The 27,313-nt window shown below is 38.4% G+C and overlaps 1 protein-coding gene across 1 annotated transcript in view; it reads right to left on the bottom strand.

The window, feature by feature from the left end:
* Znf654 (zinc finger protein 654) overlaps window positions 1–27,313 on the bottom strand; it is a 71,886-nt gene that overhangs the window by 26,106 nt on the left and 18,467 nt on the right. The window contains exons 2-3 of the mRNA XM_038345402.2: window positions 22,484–22,629; window positions 634–715 (exon numbers count right to left, since the gene is read on the bottom strand). Coding sequence (XP_038201330.1) covers window positions 634–715; window positions 22,484–22,629 — 228 coding nt within the window. The remainder of the gene's footprint in view (window positions 1–633; window positions 716–22,483; window positions 22,630–27,313) is intronic.

Genomic DNA, 27,313 nt, shown 5'->3' with positions numbered 1-27,313 from the left:
ACCACATGAGATCCAGGAATTGAACAAGTCATTCAGTTTGGCAGCAATCACCTTTACTCATAAGTCGTCTATCCAGCCCCTGACTTTTTGTATGGGTGTTGGAAGCCAAACTCAGATCCTGACGTTTTTGAGGGCAGGCATTTTACCAAATGGGCCATCTCACTTCATTGGTCATTCTTGTCTAGATTTATTTCTTTTCTTCTCATACATTAGATGCCAAAAAAAAAAAAACCCAACCTACAGAGTTTACTATATGATAGAATATCAGCTAGGCAAAGGAAAACAACATAGGGCAAGTAGTTTGTACCTGGCATCAGCAAGACTGCTTCTTCATCAGGGGAAAGTTCTAGACAGGGGGAAATGTCACTGTATTCCCAAATGTGCTTAGTTTCTTTAAGCATGGTAACCACTTTGGTCTACTAAATGTAGAATTAATGACCTGGATATAAGCTGCCTGGGAATAAGTTAAAATTGATTTCATGATTTTTCTTCACCTGCCAGTAGAGGCAAATCTTTAAAACTGTCGCTATAGTGACTATAAACTTTTAAGCAAAAATTTAATATAAAAAAGTATTTTTAGGGAATAAAACTGATGTATGTGTATATAAAATGTAAAAGAGTAAACTGTTTTACCTGGAATGAGCCAAGAATATCCTTTAAGGGTTCTTCATAAAACTCATCTCTTCCAAAGAACAGGAGCAACTCAAAGAAACTCCTGAAAAAAAAAAGTAATTTTCATTGCTTTGTGGGTTTGTTCTAGTTTAAAAGACTACCAAGTTGTAACATTTATCGAGGAGCAAATAATTTACTTATAAATACTTAGTTTTAAAAACTCATTAAAGGGCTTTTGTTAGCATACACAGTGCTCCTAATTCAATCCACAGGATAGGATATAAAAAGGTGTATTAGTACATGTCTTTAATACCAGCACTTGAATGAAAACAACATCAGAAGTTCAAAGTCATTCTCAGTCACACATCAAATTTGAAATCACCCTGGAATACATAAAATACTGTTACAAAATAAAAAATTAAAAAAACCTCTACAAAGCACAAAAGTAACAATGAACAATAAGCAAGAAGATTTAAACATTAAGTCAGAATAGGTTTGGCACTATGTGATGATAATATGTAGAAGGAAAAGTTGAATGTGGAATTGTTTACTACCTGAGGATTTAGACATCTACTGGGAATCCTAGAATATACCCTTCAAACATCAAGGAAGAACTACTGTGCATTGCCTTTGTACATGCAACAATATATAATATAATGGTATTATTTGTGTTTTAATAAATAAAGTTAGCTTAAGGATCATAGTGCTAAGCAGCCATACTAGTCAGCCATACAGGCCAAGGAATAGTGGCACACACCTTTAATCCCAGGACTCGAGGAAACAGAGATAGATGGATCTCTGTGAATTCAAGGCCACCCTGGGGTATGCAGGATTAAATCTCTCTAAAAGAGAAATAGAGCTTATACAAAGGTGATCCCAGCATTTGGAATCACATGCCATTATTCTCAGCACTAGGGAGGTGGAGAAAGAAGGGAAATGGCTGGGAAGAGAGAGGAATACAAAGGGGAAAACTCAGTGTAGTGTGGAGTTTGAGAATTCATGGAGACAGGATCTCTCTCACCCCTTCAGTCTGAAGATTTGATAGAGGTAAAAGGTCTCTCTAGTGGCTGGCAGCTTTGCTTTTATGATCTTTAGGTTGAACCCCAGTATCTATCTCTGGGATTTCAAGGTCTCTCTAGTGGTTGGCTGCTTTGATTTTTCTGGTCTTCAAGGTAGACCCCAGTATCTATTTCTGGGTTTTTATTATTCATGTTACAATACAATATTTATATTTTCATAGATTGCCTAGGGAGACCAGAAACTAATAAAAGTAGTTATCTCTCTTGAAGGCAGAAGGCAAAGATGAACCAGAAAAGGAAAGGGTACTATTGGCAAAAAGTAGTGTGAACAAGTAAGTATATTGGTAGTATGAATATGGTCAAAGTTTATTATGTTTGTGTATAAAAACCTCATAAAAAACCCATCATTTTGCATAATGAATATGCCCTAATAATGAAAAAAATAGGAGAGAAAATAAGACAATAATGAAGTTGCTACGTCAGTTGGTTCTTCTTTTCACAAAGACTTGTTTGTAATGTGATTAAGAAAGCATCATGTGGAGCAGGACTGAGCCAGCAACCTAGACCAGAGCAGGCCTGAGGCAGCAAACTCCACAGAATTAGGACTGAGCCAGGAATCTGGGCTGGAGCAGACCTGGGAGGGTGAGCTCCACTTGAGCAGGAGCAGATCCAGAACAGGGACATTTGCAGAAACAGGACTGGGCCAGCGAGGGAGGCTGGAACATGCCTGAGTCGGCAAGCTCTACGGGATAAGGACTGAACCAGTAATCTAGGCTACAGTGGGCCTGAGGCAGCAAGTTACACAGGAACAGGTACAGGGGAGCAACTGATAAGCGAGTGGGCCAGAGCAAGAGACTGATGAAGTTCGGACATGAATCTAAGACCTCTGAGGAACTAGGCCTGAGCCAGGTCCTCTGCAGATCTGGGTATACCCAGGTCTGGGACCTCCAAGGGAGAAGATCAGAGCCAGAGACCTTTGGAGAACCAACCCCAACCCAGGCACCTCTGCAGGAGCAGATCCAGACCAGGGGTATTTACAGGAAAAGGTCTGAGTCGGAAACCTAGACCAGAGCAGGCCTGAGACAGCAAACTCCACAGGAACAGAGCAAACCCCAGGGGTGCTAAGTGATGTGCAGGAACAAAGAGTGCCCAACAGGGTAACTAGAACCATGGCACTCACTCTACCATGATGAACAACCATCTGAGCCTTGGATCCATGGGCACCTAGAAGATTAATCACCAGAATCACAGACAGCCCCAACCACACCAATTAGAGGCAAAGATAAGTAGACAAGTTAAGGACACACTCAACACTATTAAGAGCAACATGACACCAGTAAAATCTAGAGACCCTACAGCAGTAAGATTTGCAAAACCAAATATAGATGAAACAAAAGAAAGTGATCTAAAAAATAACTTCAGGAAAATGTTTGAGTCTAAAAGAAGAAATGAGAAATTCACTCAAAGAAATGGAGGAAAAGACAAACAAAAACTGGAAGACATCAACAAATGCCTTTAAAAAAAGAAAAAGAAATCAAACATAAGGAAAAAATATTCAAGACTAGAAAACTGACATAGGGCCAATAAAGAAAACACAAGCTGATGGAATTATAGAAACAGAAATCATGAGAAAACGATCAGGAACCACAAATGCAAACATAAACAACAGAATACAAGAGATGGAAAAGATAATCTCAAGCACTGAAGATACAATAGAGGACATAGACTCAAAGAAAACATTAACTCTAACAAAAGCTTAACCCAAAATATCCAGAAAACATGGGACACAATGAAAAGACCAAACCTAAAAATAATAGGTATAGAAGAAGTTCAACTCAAAAGCATAGAAAATATATTTAACAAAACCATACAAGAAAACTTTCCCAACCTAAAGAAGGATATCGCTATGAAGGTACAAGAAGCATAGAGAACTGCAAAAAAAAATGTCCCCTCACTACATAATAATAAAACTAAACATAGAGAATAAAGAAAGAGTATGAGGAACTGCAAAGGAAAAAGGGCAAGTAACATATAAGTCAGATCTATCAGAATTACACCTGACTTCTCACTGGAAACAATGAAAGCCAGAGGTCATGGTGAAGCCTTAAGCAGACATTAAGAGACCACAGATGCCAGCCCAGATTACGATATCCAGCAAAACTTTCAATCACCATAGAACAAAACAAGATATTCCATGACAAAAGCAGATTTAACCAATACCTGGCCACAAACCCAGCCATACACAAAGTAAGAGAAGGAAAACTCCAGCCCAAGGAAGTTGGCTACATCAGCAAAAACACAGACAATTGATGATCTCACAGAAGCAAATCCCAAAGAAGGGGAAAACACACAAATTAATATCACCAACATCAAAAACTAAATTAACAAGAGACAGCAATCACTGGTCATTAATATCCCTTAATATAAATGGACTCAACTCACCTATAAAATGACACAGGCTAACAGATTGGATACAAGAATAGAATCCATCCGTCTGCTGCATCCAAGAAACACAACTCAACCTTAAAGACAGACATCATCTCAGAGTAAAGGGTTGGGGGGAAAATTTCCAAACAAATGGACCTAGGAAACAAGCTGATATAGCTACCCAAATATCTAACAAAAAGACTTCAAACTAAAATTAACCAAAAGAGTCAAAGAAGGACATTTCATATTAGTCAGGAAAAATCTATCATGAGGAAATCTCAATACTGAATATCTATGCCCCCAAAACAAGGACACCCTCATATGTAAAAGAAATACTTCTAAAGCTAAAATCATACATTAACAACCAAACACTAATAGGGAGAGACTTCAAAACTCCATTCTTACCAATGGATAGGTCTGTCAGTCAAAAATTTAACAGAGAAATAAGGGAACTAACACGTTATGACTCAAAAGTACTCAACAGACATCTGTAGAATATTTGATCCAAACATAAAAAAATACCTTCTTCTCAGCACCTCATGGAATGTTCTCAAATATTGACCACAAACTCGCTAACAAAAAAAAAAAAAAAAACCTTAAAAGATACAAGAAAACTGGAATAACCCCATGTATCCTAGCAGATCACCATAGCTTAAAACTAGAATTCAATAGCAACACTAATTCCAGAAAGCCCACAAACACATGGAAATTAAGCAATGCTCAACTGAATCATCAATGGTTCAAAGAAGAAATAAAGGAAGAAATTATAGACTTCCTAAATTTCAATGAAAATGACCACACAACATACACAAATTTATGGGACACAATGAATGCAGTACTAAGAGGAAAGTTCATAGCACTAAATGGCTACATAAAGAAGATGGAAAAATCCCACAATAGTGAATTAACAGAACATTTGAAAACTTTAGAACAAAAAGAAGCAAACTCACCTAAGAGAACTAGATGGCAGAAAATAAATTGAGAGCTGAAATTAACAAAATAGAAAAAAGAAAACAATACAAAGACTCAATGAGACAGTTTGTTCTTTGAGAAAAATAAAAAAAATTAGACAAACCTTTATCCAAACTAACCAAAAGGCAGAGAAAGAATATCCAAATTAAAAAAATCAGAAAAGAAAATGGGGACATAACAGACACAAAGGAAATACAGAAAATCATCAGGTCATATTTCAAAAACCTGTATTCCACAAAATTTGAAAAATTAAAGGAAATGGACAACTTTCTGGATAAATATCACTTATCAAAATTAAATCAAGACCAGATAAGCAAATTAAATAGACCTATAACTGCTGAAGAAACAGAAATTCACCAAAACTCTCCCTACCAAAAAAAGCCAAGGACCAAATGGTTTCAACTCAGAATTCTACAAGATTTTCAAAGATCTAATACCAATACTCCTCAAATTGTTCCACACATTAAAAACAAAAGAAACATTATGAAACTCTTTCTATGAGGCTACAATTACCCTGATTCCCCAAACAAATAAAGACATATAAGAAAAAGAATTACAGAGTTCCTGCTCCTGCAATGAGGCTTTCCACCCAAAGGGGTGAGTGTCTGCCCGCCCAGCTGGAAGAGAGTGCAGGGCATCTCCTGCTCCTGCTACAGGGGCTTCTTTGTTCCACATGACCCTGCCCCCCCCCCAAGTTCACCCTTTTGTCGGGGGAGGGGGGGTTCTTGTACTACCAGGTGTCCCTGTTCCTGTGCTAAAAAGATCCATTCATACTGGTGAGTGTGTGCCATCCCAGAAGCATACAGTCCAGGAAGGGAGCACAGGGCCTCTCCAGCTCCTGCTGCAGGGGCTTATTTGTTCCACATGACCCTGCCTCCCCCAAGCCTGCCCTATTGTCTGCAAGGTCCTTGGCCCAGGAACAGTTCCTGCTCCTGCACTGAGGAGATCCACCCAGAGAGTCAGTCACAGCATAGATTGGACCAAGATGCCAAGACTCTCCTGGCTGCATTTGAAGGAAGAGATGGGCAGGTGACAATGCAAGAATTTCTCGAACAACCTGAAAGGCAACATGACAACACCAAAATCCAAGGATAACACAAGAAGAAGACTTGAACACCCTATTCCAGAAGAAGTAAAAGAAATCGACTTTAAATGTAACATTATGAAAATAAAAGAAATGGAGAAGATAAACAAAAAGGTAGAAGAAATAAATAAATCTCTCAATGATATCCAAGAAAACCAAGAAAAAGCAATCAAACAGGTAATGAAAACAGTTCAAGACTTGAAAAATGAAATGGAGGTATTGAAGAAAACACAAACCAAGGGGAGGCTGGATATGGAAAATCTGGGTAAACAAACAGGAACTACAGACACAAGTATAATCAACAGCATACAAGAGAAGAAAGAAAGAATCTAAGACGCTGAAGATACTATAGAGGAAATAAACTCATTGATTAAAGAAAATAACAAATCCAACAAGATGGTTTCTTAACACAAACCATCCAGGAAATCTGAGACACCATGAAAAGACCAAACCTAAGAATAATATGGGTATAAGAAGGAGAAGAATTAGAGCTCAAAGGCCCAGAAAATATATTCAACAAAATTATAGAAGAAAACTTTCCCAACCTAAAAAGGATATTCCTATGAAGGTACAAGAAGCATACAGAACAACAAATAGACTGGATCAAAAAAAAATCCCCTCACCATATAATAATCAAAACACAAAACATACAGATTAAAGAAAGAATATTAAGAGCTGCAAGGGGAAAAGGTCAAGTAACATATAAAGGGAAACCTATCGGAATTACACTTGACTTCTAAATGGAAGCCATGAAAGACAGAAGGTCTTGGATAGATGTGCTGCAGACACTAAAAGACCATGAATGCAAGCCCAGACTACTATACCCAGCAGAGCTTGCATTCACCATCAATGGAGAAAAAAAGATAATCTAGGACAAAAACAGATTTAAACAACACGTAGCCACAAACCGAGCCTTACAGAAAATATTAGAAGGAAAACCACAAACCAAGGAAGCCAACAACACCCATAATAACACAAGCATCTGACAACCTTCCACCAGCACAACTCAAAGATGGGAAACGCACAAACACTACCACCAGAAAAAATAACTGGAGTTAACAATCACTGGTCATTAGTATCACTTAATATCAATGGACTCAATTCACCTATAAAAAGGCACAGGTTAAGAGAATAGATATGAAAACAGGATCCAACATTCTGCTGTTTACAAGAAACACACCTCAGCCTCAAAGACAGACACTACCTCAGAGTAAAGGGTTGGGAAAAGGTTTTCCAATCAAATAAACCAAATAAACAAGCAGGTGTGGCTATACTAATATCTAACGAAATTGATTTCAAACTAAAATCAATCAGAAGAGATGGAGAAGGACACTTTATACTCATAACAGGAACAATTCATCAGGAGGAAGTCTCAATCCTGAATATCTATGCCCCTAATATAAAAACACCCACATATGTAAAAAATAATTATTAGAACTCAAAGCATATATCAAACCTCACACTCTAATAATAGGAGATTTCAATGCTCCACTCTCACCAATGGACAGGTCAACCAGACAGAAACTTAACAGAGAAATAAGAGAACTAACAGATGTAATGTACCAAATGGACTTAACAGACATCTATACAGAACTCCACCCAAACAGAAGAGAATAGACCTTCTTCTCAGCATCTCGTGGAATCTTCTCAAAAATTGTTTTTTTTTATTTTTTTCTTATTCTCAAAAATTGATTACATAATCGGTAACAAAGCAAACATCCACAGATACAAAGAAATTGTAACTACCTGTGTACTATCGGATCACCATGGCATAAAGTTACAATTCAACAACAATTCTACCCGCAGAAAGCCTACAAACTCATCGAAACTGAACAGTCAACTACTGAACCACCCCTGAGTCAAGAAATAAAGAAATTAAAGTCTTCCTTGAATTCAACGAAAATAAAGACACAACAAACCCAAACCTATGAGACACTATGAAAGCAGTGCTAAGAGGAAAGTTCATAGCACTAAGTGCCCACTTAAAGAAAACGGAGAAAGTACACATTGGAGACTTAACAGCACACCGGAAAGCTCTAGAAAAAAAAGAAGCAGACTCATCCAGGAGGAGAAGACTGCAAATAATCAAACTGAGGGCTGAAATCAACAAAATAGAAACACAGAAAAAAATTCAAAGAATCAATGAAACCAAAAGCTGTTTCTTGGAGAAAAATCAACAAGATTAACAAACCCCTATCCAAACTAATCAAACACCAGAGAGAGAACACACAAATTAACAAGATCAGAAATGAAAAGGGGGACATAACCACAGACACAGAGGAAATAAGGAGAATCATTAGATCTTACTACAAAAGCCTGTATGCCACAAAATTGGAAAATGTGAAAGAAATGGACTTTTTTTAGATAAGTACGATATACCAAAATTAAATCAAGACCAGGTGAACAATTTAAATGCATCTCTAAGTCGTGAGGAAATAGAAGCTGTCATAAAAAAAAAAAAAAAAAAAAAAAAAAAAAAAAAACCCCCCAACCAAAAAAAAAAAAAAAAAAAAAAAAAACAAAAAACAAAACAAGGACCAGATGGTTTTAATGCAGAATTTTATCAGATCTTCCAAGAAGAGCTGATACCTATACTCCTTAATGTGTTTCACATAATAGAAACAGAAGAGTCATTGCTAAACTCTTTTTCTAAAGCTACAGTCACCCTGGTTCCAAAACCACACAAAGACCCAACGAAGAAAGAGAATTACAGACCAATCTCACTAATGAACATCAATGCAAAAATTCTCAATAAAATTCTGGCAAACAGAATCCAAGAAACATTTAAAAAAGCATTTGTTCAACTATGTTCATAGCAGCACAATTTGTAAACAACCTAGATGCCCTCAATGGAAAAATGGATAAAGAAGGTGTGGCACATATACACTTTAGAGTTCTACTCAGCAGTAAAAAAAAATGACATCTTGAATTTTGCATGCAAATGGATGGAAAGAGAAAACAGTTTACTGAGATAACCCAGACCCAAAAAGAGGAATCTATACTCACTCATAAGTGGATTCTAGCCATAAACAAAGGACATTGAGCCTATAATTCGTGACCCTAGAGAAGCTAAATAAAACGGTGAACCGAAAGAAAAACATATATTTATCCTCATGGATATTGGAAGTAGAAAAGATCGCCAGGCAAAAGTTGGGAGCATGTGGGTGGGGGTAGGGTAGGGGAAAGGGGAGATAGGGAGAGAGAAAAAAGGGGAGGATTGGGGAGAGCTTGGGGGAATGGGATGGTTGAGATGGAGGAAGGGTGGATATGGGAGCAGGGAAAAAGATATCTTAATTATGGGAGCCATTTTAGGGTTGACAAGAGACTTGGCTCTAGAGGGGTTCCCAGGTGTCCAAGGAGATGTCTCCAGCTAGGTCTTTCAGCAGCAGCGGAAAGAGAAGGCTATGGTCTTCTCCCATACCCACACTGATGAATATCTTGCATATCACCATAGAACCTTCATCTGGTAATGGATGGAGATAGAGACAGAGACCAACATTGGAGCACTGGACTGAGCTCCCAAGGTCCAGATGAAGAGCAGAAGGAGGGAGAACATGAGCAAGGAAGTCAGGACCGCGAGGGGTGTGTCCACCCACGGAGACTGTGGAACTGATCTAATGGGAGCTCACCAAGGCCAGCTGGACTGGGACTGAATGACCATTTGATCAAACCGGACTCTCCGAATGTGGCTGACAATGAGGGCTGACTGAGAAGCCAAGAACAATGGCACTGGGTTTTGATCCTACTGCATGTACTGGCTTTTTGGGAGTCTAGTCTGTTTGCATGCTCACCTTCCTAGACCTGGATGGAGCGGGGAGGGCCTTGGACTTTCCACAGGGCAGGGCACCCTGATTTCTCTTAGGACTGGAGAGGGAGTGGTAGGGAGAGCGGGGGAGTGGGAGGAAAATGTGAGAAGGTGGAAATTTTAGTAAATAAATAAATAAATTATAAATTTAAGAAAAAAAGAATTACAGACCAATCTTACTCATGAACATTGATGGAAAAATACTAAATAAAATACTGACAAATCAAATCTAATAACACATCAAAACCATCATACACCATGATCACTTAGGCTTCATTCCAGAGATGCAGGGATGGCTCAACAATGAAAATCTGTCATTGTAATCCACCATATAAACAAAATGAAAAATAAAAACCACATGATCTCATTAGATGCTGAAGAAGCATTTGACAAAATACAACATCCCTTCATGATAAAGATTGTGGAGAGAGCAGGGATACAAGGAGCATACCCAAACATAATCAAGGCAATATACAGCCAGCCAAAGCCAACATCAAACTAAATGGAGGGAAACTCACATCGATACCACTGAAATCAGAAACAAGACAAAGTTGTCCGCTCTCTCCATATATATTCAATATAGTTCTTGTGGTCCTAGCTAGAGCAATAAGACAACAAAAGGAAGTCAAGGGGATAGAAATCAGAAAAGAAGAAGTCAAACTTTCAGTATATGCTGATGATGTGATAGGTTACATAAGCGATGCCAAACATTCTACCTAAGAACTTCTACAAATCATAAACACATTCAGTAATGTAGCAGGATAAAAGATTAACTTAAAAAAATCAGTAGCCCTCCTGTACACAGATGATAAATGGGCTGAGAATAAAATCAGAGAAATATCACCAATCACAAGAGCCACAAATAGCATAAAATTATGCACAAACATCTAACGAACAGTACTCAACTAAGTATGGAAAAGCAAAAAAAAAAAAAAAAAAACTAGGATAGCCAAAACAATCTTGCATAATAAAAGAATTTCTGGAGGCATCACAACCCGACTTCAAACTCTACTATAAAGCTACAGTATTAAAAACAGCCTGGAACTGGCATAAAAACAGACAGGAGAACCAATGGGACCGAATTGAAAATATTAATCCATATACTTTCAAACACCTGATTTTTGACAAAGAAGCAAAAAATATCAAATGGAAGAAAGAAAGCATATTAAACAAATGGTGCTGACATAACTGGATATCAACATGTAGACGAATGAAAATAGATCCATATCTATCACCATGCACAAAACTCAAGTCCAAAGAGATAAAAGACCTCAACATAAAGCCAGGCACACTGAACATCAGAAGAGAAAGGTGGGAAGTATACTTGTACATACTAACACAGGAAACCACTTCCTAAATATAACCCCAATAGCACAGACACTGAAAGAAACAATAAATGGGACCTCCACACACAAGGGCAACCCTCCACAGACACATGCGTAGACTCAACAAATAAAATAATAAACTGCCCTCTTTTTAAGTTGAACATTTTCAAGTATTCTATTATAATAAAAAAATTTTCTTATAGCCACTTTCATAAATTTCATTAGCTAGATCTTCTGGATACCTTCTTCAGCTTCTACATTAGCACTCCTGCTCCAGCTGGTACTTTTGTATTACAGAGAATGCTTCCTTCATAGAAACAAACAAATGAACCTCAACTAACATCAATCTTTCCTTTTATAGAGAGCCTTCAGAGAACTGAAAACAGGGACTTGTATACTCCTCCATACAGTAACCATACAAGTTTAGAGATAAGTTGACTATAAAATTATATATCTAAAACAAAAACAAACAACAGCAACAACAACAACAACAAAAAAGCTGGGCATGGGGACTTTCATTCTGGAGGAAAATGTAGGTGGATCGCCTCTGAGTTCCAGGGCAACCTGGTCTATATAATGAGTTCCAGGCAAACCAAGGCTATGTAGTGAAACCCTGTCTCAGGAACGGAGAAGAGAGGGGAGGAGAGGGGAGAGAAGGAAGAAGAAGGAAACAAAAGTACAGAGTGGTGGCTCACACCTTTGATTCCAGCAATCAGGAGGCAGTGGCAGGTAGATCTCTGTGAGGTCTGCAGAGTGAGTTCCAGGTCAGTCACAGCTGTTAACACAGAGAATCCCTGCCTGGGGTTGGGAGAGGAAGAAAGGTAAGTGTAGGGAGCCGATTTGCCAGCCACCATCACAAGATGGCGCTGAGCCCCTGCAGCGCCGAGTAAACAACTCCATATTAGGCAAGGCTCTAGACAAAACCTCCCACAGGCATGACCTGTGTCCACTCTCCCTATATAAGCGGCTGTCGTTTAGTGCTCGGGGCCCTTCGCTTCCTGCTCTCCCTACAACCAAGAGGCTCCAATAAAGCGTGATTTGAGAAGAATCCTCGACTCGGTGGTCGTTCTTCCCTGCTGGCCAGGGGGGTTCGCCGTTGCCGAAACCCGGGACGCTGGGAGGGACATCTTTCGGTCACCGGGCGAGGGGCCAGAGGATCCAGAACTCAACACGTGGGGCATGGGGCGTCGATAAAACAAGTCTCCCAGGTATAATGATTGCTGGAGTTGAGCCCTGGAGTGTTCTGCCTAGCTTTTGTGGTAATTGTGATCTGTGTGTTCCTGTGCTGTTTTTGATTGCGCTGCCAAAAGCCTGGTCAAGAGAGTGCCTTTGTTATTGCGACAGCGCCTAGTCAGAATCAAAAGTAAGTCCATTGTAGATAAAACGGCTTTTCTCTGAGGGGGAAGTAAGACTGCCATAAATTAAGCGGCTCCCCGGTAGGGCGCCCGTACAGATTGATAACGGTCGTAAAGGACATTGACCAAAACACACCGTGGTTCGCGGTCTCTGGGGATTTCACCTTGCCCTCATAAAAAAAATTAAAACAGGACTTAAAAAGAGCTAAATATGAGGAAAGAATAGGCAACTGCTTATGGGAGGATGATAATACAGATCTAATTAAAAAAGATAGAGAGGCATTAATGACACACCAGGACAGCTTATCAAAATCAAAATCAAAAGGGGAAGACTTGGACAGGCCTAAAAAAAAAAAAAAAAAAGATCCAAAAATTAAGTCCAAAAAAATAGGCCAAAGAGAGCCCTTAGACAAAAAAAATAAAATATAATAAAATATAAAATATAATATAATATAATATAATAAAATATAAAATAAAATATAATATAAGATAAAATAATATAATAAAATAAAATATATAAAATAAATATAATATATAATATAAAAAATATAATCCCCAAGGCCAGGGGATCATTAATAGGGCTAACAAAAGCCTCAAAGATATTCTAACAAAACAAAAAGGGGGAATAGCAGAAACAGCATCCCCCAGGGATAGAATTGCCTTGGCATTTTTTACATTTAATTTTTTAATTTTTGATGGTCAAGGCCAAACAGCGGCTGATAGACATGCTAACATGACCCCCAAAGATAAGGGAGTATCTGTTATATAAAAAGATATGTTGGATAACAAATGGTATGGACCGGATCCAGTCATTGCGGGATCAGGGGGAGCTGTTTATGTTTTCCCACAGAGTCAAAAAGTCCCTCATTGGGTACCAACACGGCTGACAAGGAGCCTGACACCAACAGCTAAAGATGAGGGCTACAACAACATGGATGCTGATCCTGACAATGGAGACAGCCCTGCTGAACGCGAGTCCAATGATGTTATGGGCGGTAACGAGGGCCTGGCCCATGCCGATGCCTGTTCATGCTAACTCCTCCATATTGCCCATACTGTTTTCCACCTCCTGAGATCTGGAGACACCCTGTCTGCCTAACTCAGACGCTAAACAAGAGTTGTTTAATGCTACAAAGATAGCCCTAAATGGGACTCTATGCTTCTCCCTTGAGGAAAAAGGATCCTACATAAGGTTTTAACACAAAAACTTGACCAATTAAATGGATCCCCTGATACAAAATAAAGTTAGGATAGGGTCCCTGGGCACAACATTAGCCCAGGTGACTCAGGATGCCACCTCAGGGTAAAGAGGGCCCAGTAATGCTACATCTATCAATGCTACCACCTTGGCCATGAGAGTGGAGTCCATGGTACCATTGGGAGGTACATCCACCCCTAAAAATGCCACTCGTTTTAAGGCGTCACCAATACCTTTATAATCAGTCTAATCAAAATTCTACTATCAGATCAGGATGGTCCTGGTATCAATGGTTGCTCTCTAATAAAATAGGAGCCACGATGGACATCTCAGCCCTGGCGACGCTACAATTAACTAAGACTTGGCTCCTTAATGTTTCTGGTAACATATCAGAGTCACGGGGCTGGAGAGATGGCTCAGCCGTTAAAGGCTAGGCTCACAACCAAAAATATAAGAGTTCATAGCCATGGCTAATTAGGTACAAACGGCGACCACAATTAACGACATGGTTTCAAAAACAGCTGATACATTAAAAACCCAAAATAAAATCAACAATCGTATCCTTTCTGACATAATAACTGCCAATCAGAGGATAGATTATGTACAGACTCAGGTGGATAAATTGACCCGTCTGGTCCAGATCAAATATGTCTCCTATCAAAAACACGTGTACATTACTTCTCTTGTCTTTAACAATTCCAAAAATGAGTCACAAAAAATTGGAGAGTATCTGACAAAAAACTGGTCACAAAAAGTAGAGCTGTTTCTCCAAAATCAATTGTTCCAGATCACTATCCTAAATAATACTCGTGTCCAGCCCATCACCCTTAAACAGTTTTCTGATTGGCTATATTTCCGCTTTTTCCTTTTTTAAGGAATGGGTGATGGTTGAGATATTTCTGACATGCTGTCTGGGAGGATACATGGTCTGCTTGTGGCTGATTTGCCGTCTTCGAGCCCAAACAAATAGAGATAAGGTTGCTGTCCTACAGGCCTTAGCCGCTTTAAAATGTGGTGACTCTCCCCAAATATGGTTATCGGTTCTTAAAAACCAATAGACATTTGTCCTACATAGCCTTTACACCCCTGTAGGGCTTGTTCCCATTACACCAAAAAAGATATGCTGAGACAACGCTTGAGATACTGCCTTTACACCTCCTAGGGGTTTGTCCCATTACACAGGAGAAGGAGTACCATGAGCCTGGGCCTCCCTTGATTGGCCCCCACATCATGAGGTGAGAGCCAAAACAAAAATAAGACCCCTTGTTGCCTACTTTGCTATAAAAATTAAAAGGGGGAACTGCAGGGAGCCGATTTGCCGGCCACCATCACAAGATGGCGCTGAGCCCCTGCAGCGCCGAGTAAACAACTCCATATTAGGCAAGGCTCTAGACAAAACCTCCCACAGGCATGACCTGTGTCCACTCTCCCTATATAAGTGGCTGCCGTTTAGTGCTCGGGGCCCTTCGCTTCCTGCTCTCCCTACAACCAAGAGGCTCCAATAAAGCGTGATTTGAGAAGAATCCTCGACTCGGTGGTCGTTCTTCCCTGCTGGCCAGGGGGGTTCGCCACAGGTAAGGAAACCTATGAAACAAGAGTAGTAGTACTACTACCTGTGCAGTAGTGGTGCATGCCTTTAATCCCAGGACTTGGGAAACAGAGGTAGGCAGATCTCTGTGAGTTCAAAAACAAACTCTTCTACAGAGCCAGTTCCAGGACAGTTAGGGCTACATAGAGAAACCCTGTCTTGAAAACACAAAAACAAAAATGAGTAGTTATAAAGGACTAGCTAATTTTAAATTCTGTAAGACCTCTGTTTTTGTGATATAATCCTCCACACTGTGAAGATGCGTCCCTGGTTGGTTTAATAAAAAGCTGAATGGCCAACAGCTAGGCTGGACTAGGTTAGGCAGAACATACGAGGACAGAGAGGTTTCAGGGAAGAAGAAACGCAGGGTCATCAGTCTGGTGTAGGAGTTCCTTCTGTTTATGTGTTGCTTCCATTGATTAATGAATAAAGAAACTGCATTGCGCCTGATAGGGCAGAACTTAGGTAGGTGGAGAAAACAGAACTGAATGCTGGAAGAAGGGCAGAGTAAGAGAAGCCATGGATCCTCTGCCTGAGATAGATACTGGTTAGAATCTCCAGAAAAACATTGCCACGTGGAGACACACAGATTAATGGAGATGGGTTAAACTAAGATGTAAGAGTTAGCCAATAATAAGTTATAGCTAATGGCCAAGCAGTGTTTTAATGAATACAGTTTCTGTATGATTATTTCGGGGCTAAGCAAGCCGGGCAGCAGGGATAAACAAGGGGCCTCACTCCTTGTAACAGGGTGGTCTTGAACTAACAGAGATCTCTCTGTGTCTGTCTCCCAAGTCCTGGCAGTGCCAGAACTGCCTGGCCTCAAGTGGCTTAGCTCTGCATTCTGATCTTCAGGCAAGCTTTATTTGTTAAAACACAAACCAGAAAAAAAGTCAAACTCTCACTATTTGCTGATGATATGATAGTTTACATAAGTGATCCCAAAAATTCTATCAAGGCACTTCTACAACTCATAAACACTGTCAGCAATCTAGCAGGATACAAGATTAACTCAAAAGAATCAGTAGCTCTCCTGTACACAGATGATGAAAGGGCTGGGGAAAAAATCAGAGAATCAACACCCTTCACAATAGCCACAAATAGCATAAAATATCTCGACGTAACTCTAACGAAACAAGTGAAAGACTTGTATGACAAGAACATTAAATTTTTGAAGAAAAAAAGTTGAAGAAGACACCAGAAAGTGTAAAGATCAGCCATGCTCTTGAGTAGGCAGAGTTACCATAGTAAAAATGGCAATCTTACCAAAAGCAATCTACAAATTCAAAGCAATGCCCATCAAAATCCCAGAAAAATTCTTCAAAGACCTCCAAAGAACAGTACTCAACTTCATTTGGAAAAGCAAAAAACCCAGGATAGCCAAAACAATCCTGTGCAATAAAGGAACTTCTGGAGGCATCACAATCCCTGACGTCAAACTCTACTACAGAGCTACAGTACTGAAAACAGCCTGCTATTGGCATAAGAACAGACAGGAGGACCAATGGAACCAAATAGAAGACCCGGATATCAATCCACACATCTTCAAACACCTGATCTTTGATAAAGAAGCAAATACTATCAAATGGAAAAAAAGAAAGCATATTTAAGAAGTCGTCCTGGCATAACTGGAAATCAACATGTAGAAGAATGAAAATCGACCCATATCTATCACCATGCAGAAAACTCAAGTCCAAATGGATCAAAGACCTCAACATAAAGCCAACCACACTGAACCTCACAGAAGAGAAAGTGGGAAATACACTTGAATGCATTGGCACAGGTAACCACTTGCTAAACATAACCCAGAAGCACAGACACTGAGAGAAACAATTAATAAATGGGTCCTCCTGAAACTGAAAAGCTTCTTTAAAGCAAGCGACATGGTCAACAAGACAAAACAACAGCCTACAGAATGGGAAAAGCTCTTTACTAACCCTACATCAGATCTGATACAAAGATTACTCAAGAAATTGGACACCAAAAGATCACACAATTCAATTAAAAAAATGGAGTACAGACCTAAACAGAGAACTCTCAACAGAGGAATGTAAAATGGCTGAAAAACACTTAAGGAAATTTTCAGCATCCTTAGTCTTCAGAGAAACGCAAATCAAAACAATTCTGAGATTTCATCTTATACCTGTAAGACTGTCCAGGATAAAAAAACACTGATGACAACTGATGCTGGAGAGGTTGTGGGGAAAAGGGAACACTCTTCCATTGCTGGTTGGAGTGCAAGCTGGTGCAACCCCTTTGGATGTCATTGTGGCAATTTCTCAGAAAATTAGGAAACAACCTTCTTCAAGACCCAGTAATACCACTTTTGGGTATATATCCAAAGGATGCTCAATCTTCCCACAAGGACATGTGCTCAACTATGTTCATAGCAGCATTGTTTGTCATAACCAGAACCTGGAAACAACCTAAATGCCCCACGACCAAAGAAGAATGGATAAGGAAAATGTGGTACATTTACACAATGGAGGACTACACAGCAGAAAAAAAATAACATCTTGAATTTTGCAGGAAAATGGATGGAGCTAGAAAACATTATTTTGAGTGAGGTAACCCAGACACAGAAAGACAATTATCACATGTATTCACTCATAGGTGTTTTTTAAACATAAAGCAAAGAAAACCAGCCTACAAACCATAATCCCAGAGAAGTTAGACAACAATGAGGACACTAAAAGAGACTTATATAGATATACTCTACATGGAAAATAGAAAAAGACAAGATCTCCTGGGTAAATTGGGAGCATGGGGACCTTGGGTGAGGGTTGAAGGGTAGAAAGAAGAGGCAGAGAAAAATGTAGAGCTCAATAAAAATCAATAAAAAAATTTAAAAACATGATTATGGGAGAAAATACACACAAAATTGGAAATGGTACTAAATCAGAGTTGATAGATACAATTAAAAGTTGAGACACAGTTAAGAGTGCTATTGGTGTAGAAAAGGAATTAAGATTAGAACCTTTCTCTCTTCCTTAATAGCAAAATAAACATAGGGGGCCCACAAATGGCTCAGTGCATAAAAGGCTCACCATGAAACCTGATGACCTGAGTTTAATCCCTAGGACGCACACAGTAGGAGAGAACAGACTACCTCAGGTGTCCTCTGACCCCAAACAAGTAAACACACACATACTCACAAACACACTATATTTTAAAAAGAAGCCAAATGTGCTGTCATAATTATTCTTTCTTCTTTTGATTTCTAAATAATTATTCTTTCTTCCTATGATTTCCAAATTGGTTGATACCTGTATCTACATTACTGTATATTATCAATGAATCAAATGAAACTTGGTTGCAATACAGTAGAAAATCAAGTTTGAAACATAGTACAATAAAGATAATCAAAAAAAGTAATTTACCATTACACATGTGGTACAGCCACAAATACCTACTGTTCTTAATAAGAAGCTAATCATACATGTTACAACTTGACATATTAAGATATACATAAGCATGTGCTTTTTTGTCCACTGCACATATCAATGCTACTAGTCTAACAAGTCCATGCCTCTGATAATCTGGGAACCTGATGTCTATCAGGAAAATACTTAGTTTCCTATTTGCTCATCTCAGTCTGGTATGCTAAAATCCATGAACACTGTTTCCTTGTTGAAAAAAAAAAGGCTGGCATAGCATCATTAATATCTGAATTCATATAAACCTGATAGCTATCTTGATTTTCAGTTTCATACACCATTGTTTTTCACCCATGAAAGCTAGAAATTACTGATACACTCATAGATCTGTGTCTTGTCTCATCATCATCAAAGAGGTTTCCTCTGACAGCAGATGGGGAGTGGGTGCAGAGACTTAGAACTACAAATTATGTAGGGAAAGTCTAAATCAGGTCCCTACCCTCGAAGATCCGGGAAGAGGAGGAGTAAAGACTGTAAGAGTGGGGGGATAGACAGCACCAGGAGAACAGAGACTAAAGCAGCAAGCTTGGGGCCTGCAAGGATCTGTACCACGTTCACTACATATATGTTATGGTTGTTGGCTTAAGTGTTTTTTGTGGGACTCCTAACAGTAGAAGCAGGTGTATATTTGACTATTTTTGCCTGCTCTTGAGACTTTTCCTCCTATTGGGTTGTTATGTCCAGCCTCAATATGTGGGCTTTCACCTTATTTTATTGTATCTTGTTTTGTCCTGTTTGGCTGTTGTCTTTTGGAGGCCTGCTCTTTTCTAAAGGGAAATAAAGGGGAAGTGTATCTGAGCGAGAAAGGAAGTGGGGAGGGGGCTAGGAGGAGTGTAGCAAGGGGAAACTGTGGTTGGGATGTACTGTATAAGAGAAGAATCTATTTTCAATAAAGGAAAAAAAAAGCAGGGAGGGAGGGAGGGAGGGGAGGGAGGAAGGAGTGTTTATTAATATACAGGAGAAGAGAAAAAGACTAGCTAGCTACTCATAACTAGCTACCTGAAATTTGCAAGTCTCCAAACTTCTCAATCCTCAGTTTCCTTATCTACAAGAATGAATATTTGAGAGGTATACTTTAATTCAAATATATGTGTATACAGACACACACACACAGAGAGAGAGAAAGAAAGAAAACTTTTATTTCTGTATTACATATAGTTTACAAAGGAAGTAAACCCCAGTAAAGAGAGACATATTGTGGTTAGTGATTTAAAATATGTTCCTACATGGCTCTTCATTTCTAAAACATTAAAAAATCCTCAGATTAATAAAAACAGAATTCATTTTCATTCTCTGAAAAGATCCCCTCAATAGCCATAGTTCAACTGTCCAGCCTGGAGATGGCCTGTCTTCCTACATAATTATATTAGTAGAGAATTTTGTAAAGAGGGGCATATATAAATTACATTAGCTTATATTTATATACAGCATATATATGCATATAATTACATGAATATAAAACACTCTTAAAACACATAGTTCAGACATATATATATGTTTTTTCAGCTGAATAAAAGTTACCCATACATGATATAAACTATGAAAGAGAAGTCTTCAAACAGAAACTAAACATTTTATAATGACTTTTGTGAATATTCTGACTTCTTGTATAGTTACCTTTATGTGCTGCTTCACTTAAGTTATTCCTTGCATTTTTTTCAAAAGTCAGTAAGTGTTAACTCAACCAGAAGATTTCCCATAGCATCTAAGGCCAGGTAAAGCCTTTGCTATGCCCCCTCATTATACACTGCAATTATCTCAAAATTGCAATTACATAAAGGTATAACTGGTGATTTAGTATCTCTAAACTCTGCAAGAATTTTAAGAATAAGACTTATTCATTTTCTACTTTGACCTAAAAACAAAACACAGAGCTTTACAGAAAATAAAGAATAGTTATGCACTTCTATAATTTTCTGATTAGTTTAGAAAAACAAAATACCATCATCACAAACCTTACTATTTTAATGGAACAATCATTTTGCTATTTCTCTATTTTTCTTCTAGAATGGAAAATACAATTCTCCTTTTGAAGGGGCATGGTTGTTCAGCAGTTATGATTCACCAGACTAGCTTATATATGTATATATACATAAATATATAAAATTCAGCTTTAATAAGGGAAAGAAAAGGGAACTTACAAATCCAAGGTTCCAGCGAGGAGCGCAGGAAAATAAAGAGCAGGAGGGCCGCAGGCCCGCAATATTTTATAAGTCAATATTAGCCTAAGGGGGACACGCCTTACAAAACAAGGTGATTGGCTAGGCTTCCCCTTTATCCTTTCTACTGTAGTAAATTCCAGTAATAGACTTTTCCTTTTAAAAAACAGCAACACTTAATAAGCAGTTCAAATAACTAATTCTTTCACCTAGCACTCACTCTATGTTACGTAACACTTGATTCTTATTTTTTGAGAAAGGGTTTCACATAACCATGTTGGCCTCAAACATTAGAAACTATTGCTATTGCCCCTGGTTGCCCCAGAAGTAGAAGGTAAGTTTTTATTTCTGAAGACCACCATGGACTTCAGACACGTGGCCCAAAAGCTCCCTAAACTTGATATTATTTGACTGTTTCTTCCCTGAGGATCAGTTTTCATAGTAATAGAAGGTGACACGCAAGCTTTCAAATTGTTGTAGGAGGTTCTTCTGCTTATGTGTTGTTTTCATTGGTTGAATAAAAAAAACTGCCTTGGCCTTTGGATAGGAGCACTTAGGTAGGTGGAGTAGACAGAACTGGATGCTGGGAAGAAGGGCAGACAGACAGCCACCATGGAGATGCCAGGTCAGACATGCTGAATGTTTCCTGGTAAACCACGACCTCATGGTGACATACAGATTATTAGAAATGGGTTGATTCAAGATGTTAGAGTTAGCCAATAAGAGGCTCGAACTAATAGGCCAGGTATTGTTTAAATGAATATAGTTTCTGTGTGGTTATTTCGGAAGTTAAGCTAGCCAGGCGGGACGGAACAAGGGGCCCCACTCCCTTTAACATCATATGAGGCAACTCAACCAACAGTCCTAACCCGGCTATGATGCTTATGAACCACACGGCCTAACTCTGAGATGCAGTAGCAGCACACATACCTCAGTGGTAACTAACAGTTCTCTAATTGGTCTTATGACCAACTCAACAAGAGGGAAATCATGCCTAGTACTGAACACCTATCCACAAGTCAGGGTAACTGAAATCATGGATCTTGAAGGAGAACCTTCAACTACTACAATACTAAAGCAGCTAATTCTTAACAAAAAGCCCAGTGTATAATTTTAACTCAATTCTACCTACAAGCGATTTTTAAAACTGGGAGTTTCTGGACCTCTTTCTAGAAGGTTTTAAGATCCCTCTCTGCTTATTACCATGGCCGCAAATGACCATATGCTGAGACTTACCCTTAGAATTTTCTAAGGTCACCTGGAAAATTAAAACCCAATGCAGTGACCAGAAAATGTGTATACCACAAATCCATTTCAACCCAATAAAAGTAAAATTGTTCCTAAATGTTGAAAATTAAAACAAAGTAACTGAAGTAAAGAAATGACAGTTTCTTTTTGAGGTAAGAAATTAGGAAAGGTTTTATCCTCAGAAGAAAGAGAAAAAACTATTATATCAAAGCAAAAAAATAAATGCGTTGTTGATAAGAAAAAAATATACTTACACAGCAAGACTACTCAAAACATACTGTACGTGCTCACATTCATCTGGGAACGATGAGCTGGCTGACGTGAAACAGCAAAGTGCAGTCTGAAGAACCTGAAGCTGTGGCAAAGGGACCTGCCATCGTCCAGCATAATCTTCAACCACCTTATAGAGAAGTGAGTTAAAAAGCACGTTACTATAGGAAATGTTACCAACTTTACATTTTAAAAGGCAGATAAAACTTAAAGGATATGTGAAAATATTAGCTCTGTATGAATGCACATGATTGACATAAGGAAAAGCATCCTATACTGTTTTATCGGGGTAGAAATCTGATATGTGAATACCACTGGTTAATAAAGAAATAAGCATGGCCTGATAGGGCAGAGTAGAGCTAGGTGAGGAAAATTAAATTGAATGCTGGGAGAAAGGAGGCAGAGTCGGAAAGAAGCCATGTAGCCCCACCAGAGACAGACGCCAGAAGGTTACCAGGTAAGCCACAGCCTCGTGGTGATACAGATTAATAGAAATGGGTTAAATTAAGATGTAAGAGCTAGTCAAAAAGAAGCTGGGGCTAATAAGCCAATCAGTGACTTAATCAACACACTTTCTGAGTCATTATTTTAAAAGTCTGGGAGGCTGGGAAACGAACAAACAGCATCTTACAACAAATTAGCACCCAATGTGAAATACTACATCCACATAAAAACCGGAGAGAGCTTAAAAAGGAATTCTAGACATAAAAACCAGTTCAACACAGCTTCTTGCTGTTGGCTGGCAGCATGTCGAAGCTCCTTTAAGAGAGGTTTTCCAGATTTAGCTGTAGTGGGGGGAAAAAGGCACGCAGTTTTGAAATGGTGGCTTTCTGGGCCTTGCTGAATGCTGGCTCTTTCAGGAGGCTGAGCATTTAAATAGGGTTTCAGGGCAGTGTGCTGCAAGTTACTTGATGGCAGCATGGGCCAACTGGGTATCAGAGTTGAAGTGGTGAGAACGACTCCCACCCAGCAGTCTCAGAGGCAATGAACGGAACTCCTAAGACATGTTGGACTAAGCAGAGCCAAAAGGTAAAGCAGCCTTAGTAATAATAATGCCACTTAGATTTTTAGAAAGCACTTCTGGTCAGAAAAGAATTACAGATATGCAATAAAGACAAATTCAGATGAAAAAGACCTCTAAATGGGTCACAGTGTTGGAGAAATGTACACAGGCTTGAAAGAGAGAAGGAAAGAGTATAAAGAGTTAGAAAACGAAATAAATCGTTCTTAAAAATAAAACAAAGTCTTTAAAGAGACAGAGTACAGACAGTCAAATTAAAAGAAATTAAAAAATAAGTCATGTAAAGATGGAATATACACAGAGAGTCTGGATTATGTATAATATTGTGTTTTCCTTGAAATTTTTGACTGCATAGAGACAGGGACTGCTAAGCTAAGCAACATATATACTTTAAAGGTATCGTGATTTCAAAATATGGATCGAGGGATTTGTTGCATTGGAAAAGAGGTTCTTCTTTTGTTTCCACAGATAAGAACCTGTGGAATCCTTCCAGACTAATGTGGTTAAATGGACCAAAACCCCCCAAAAGGTCACCGTGAACACCCCCAAAATTAATTTACCCAACAAAAATCAGGCAGGAATAAGTTTGGAGAGAACTACACCCAAATTCCCTAAATATAAATGATTGTTTATAAATGATTGTTTACATTTAAAGGGGGATATGTTATCGAAATTTGCATTGGTATGGATATTGGTTTATTGATACAAATTTAAGGTCAATTTTCTTATATGTATATTTCTGCTCTTAATTAAAGTATTGTGTTTGTACAGCTCATTTAAAAATGTAATGTATAATTAAGAAATATAGGTTAATAATCATCTACAATAGTCAAGCTTGTAGTCATATTAGTTAGATTTTCTAGATATACAGAGATATATTTCAATTAGATAGGTATTCTCCAAATCTTCCAGAGACCTTCAGAATATGTCATTTAAAATGTTTTAAGACCTTAAGACTTTTCATGGCAGTGAGACACATCTGCTCCTGGCAACATCAATTACTTCAAGAGGATGATGGGCACCGAAGAGGCTGCTTATGGAGTTGGTTAGCCATTTAGACAAAAATCTGCTCTTGCCTGGACTACTTGATGTTACACTGTATAAACTGGACATGCAGGACCCACAGAGAAATAGCTGCTAATCTTGCCTAAAGGTGAGACGATCCTTTGGGGTTCCTGCTACATGAAAGAGTCTGCCAGACATTCTGCAGGACACATAAAAATGTGGCTGACAAACTGCCAATATAGGAAGAACTATCTTTGAAATTTCCTGCTTCATGGAAAAGTCTCCAGATACTATGGGCCTATAGGCTGAAGACGGATACCCCAATGATATAGAAGAACTTTGACTGTCAGGCAGCAAGTGTCTCTGTCAATTCTAAAGTTTTGGAAGTTGCTTAAAATGTACTTCCTGCTAACTCAGGTAATATTATATCCTTCTGGAATCTTTGATGGAGATGAAGAATAGATAATTTTCCTTAGTTATGATTTAAAAAAGTAAATATAAATATTGTAAATGTAATTCTTGCTTGATACCTGTTTTTCTATATGTAAATTTACTACATTAAAGTTAAAACCTTCCTTTTTATTTAAACAGAAAAGGGAAGGTGATATGGGATTCACTCCTGTATACTATGAATATCATTGGTTAATAAAGAAACTGGCTTGGCCTGATAGGGCAGAGTAGAGCTAGGTGGGGAAAACTAAACTGAATGCTGGGAGAAAGGAGGTAGAATCAGAAAGAAGCCATGTAGCCCTATCAGAGATAAATGCCAGAATTTTATCCGGTAAGCCAGAGCCTTGTGGTGATATACAGATTAACAGAAATGGGTTAAATTAAGATGTAAGAGTTAGCCAATAAAAAGCTAGGGCTATTAGGCCAATCAGTGATTTAATTAATACAGTTTCTGAGTGACTATTTCAGGAGTCTGGGTGGCCAGGAAATGAACAAGCGGTCTCTTACAACATAATCTGAAAATAATATATACTATCTTTGAAAGTAGAAAAGAAATACACTAAATGAATATGTTCAACTGGCAAATCACTGCCAGTTTTTCTTAATAAATTTTCACATTCCATATACAACTTTTGCTTAAGTGTCAAAAGTCTGACTAGATACCCAAGCAGAGAAGATTAGACATGTACATGCATATTACTGTCATTATTTATACATCACTGAGCATTCTATCAACAAATGTTTCCTAAGATACAGTAACATAATATTCTGACTATGAATATATGTGTACAATATTACTGGGAACATTCCAAAATACCTCATGCCTGAATAGATAGAACCTGAGGATTCAACAGTTTTATAATCTTGAATGACAAATAAAAGTAACTGAAAAGTCATAGTGCTGGAAATCACTTATTGCATAAACATAAAGACTAGAGTTCAAATCCCCAGAGCCCACTTAAAAAGCTGGGCATGACTGAGTGCTTGCCTATCACCTCAGAGCTGGGGAGAGAGAATTATGATTCACATGCCTTGTTGGCGGCCACCTCAGTTTCAGACTCAGTGAGAAGCCCTGATTCAACAGAACAAACCAATAGATAAGAGTTTGACATGTCCTCCTCCTCTGGCCTCCATGTACGCACACATGTATGTCCACCCCTCATCCTAGACACATACACCAATCAAACACTTCATACATAAAGAAAGAGAGCCAGTCATCATTTTGAGCTTTCCTAACTAAAATAATTTTGTAGGAAAAATCTAATTAAAGTTATGTTTTTAAAAAGCTAAAATGATTTAAAAGTAGGTTTTAATAAGTAAAAAGCCATTTGAAATCTGTAACTATCTTAAAGCTCAATATTTTTGGATGCTTTAATAAAGATGTCCCTTGCTCAACTCATCGCTACTGAAGTTGATATTTATATAATATGAAAGTCTTTTAAGAGCTCCCAGTATGTTCCAAAATGGAAGGTGGAATAGGTACTTCTACATCTTCACATTTCATGCTATCTTAAAGACTATCTATCCTACATTTACTTACTATCCAGAAGCTTAAGCAAATCCAAATGCAGCTATTGATAGATAATTCACTACAATTAAAGACAGTTTTTGCTGGTGTAAATAGTTCAGTAGTAGACAGCTAGACCAAATTCAATCTCTGGTAGCAGCAAAATAAATAAAGATGATTTACTTTACAGACCCGCTTATTAGAATATCATTAAGAAACAAAAAATGACATCTACCCACAATTTTTACTTTGATTTGAAACTATATAAACAAAACATGCCATAGTTTGTCAAATGTACCTGGCAGCCATCATAAACTTCTTTATACAGTCTCTTGTCTGAATTAGATATCTGTCTAACATCTCTCATTTTAACTATTTTCCCAATGATAGCCAAAATTTCTACTTCTCTCAAGAGCGTATCCTGTTTATAGCTCAAATTAACATCCATGTTCCTCTTAAGCATGGTCTGAATGAACCATAAGAGTATAGGATGAGGCTGGGTGGTGGTGGCACATGCCTTTTATCCCAGGACTCGGAAGGCAGAGGCAGGCTGATCTCTGTGAGCAGAAGGCCAGCCTGGTCTATAAGAGCTAGTTCCAGGAAGACTCCAAAGCTACTGAGAAACCTTGTCTCAAAAAAAAAAAAAAAAAGACTATAGTATAAATTGTCATTGTCTCTGTTTATATAAATAAACTGTTAGTACAGTAGTAATTTGAGAATAGTCAGCAAAAATTTTACACCTTTTCTGCACATAGATTGTTCTTAAGCAGTCCTAATTTCACAGCTTTCACTATTCCCACTCACAGTGCCAGCCCAAATGCAAAACTTCAT

The sequence above is a fragment of the Arvicola amphibius genome, chromosome 10, assembly GCF_903992535.2.
Source record: "Arvicola amphibius chromosome 10, mArvAmp1.2, whole genome shotgun sequence".
Taxonomy (NCBI): Eukaryota; Metazoa; Chordata; class Mammalia; order Rodentia; family Cricetidae; genus Arvicola; species Arvicola amphibius.
The sequence above is the reverse complement of the archived record's forward strand: the minus strand, read 5'-3'. Positions and strand labels throughout refer to the sequence as shown.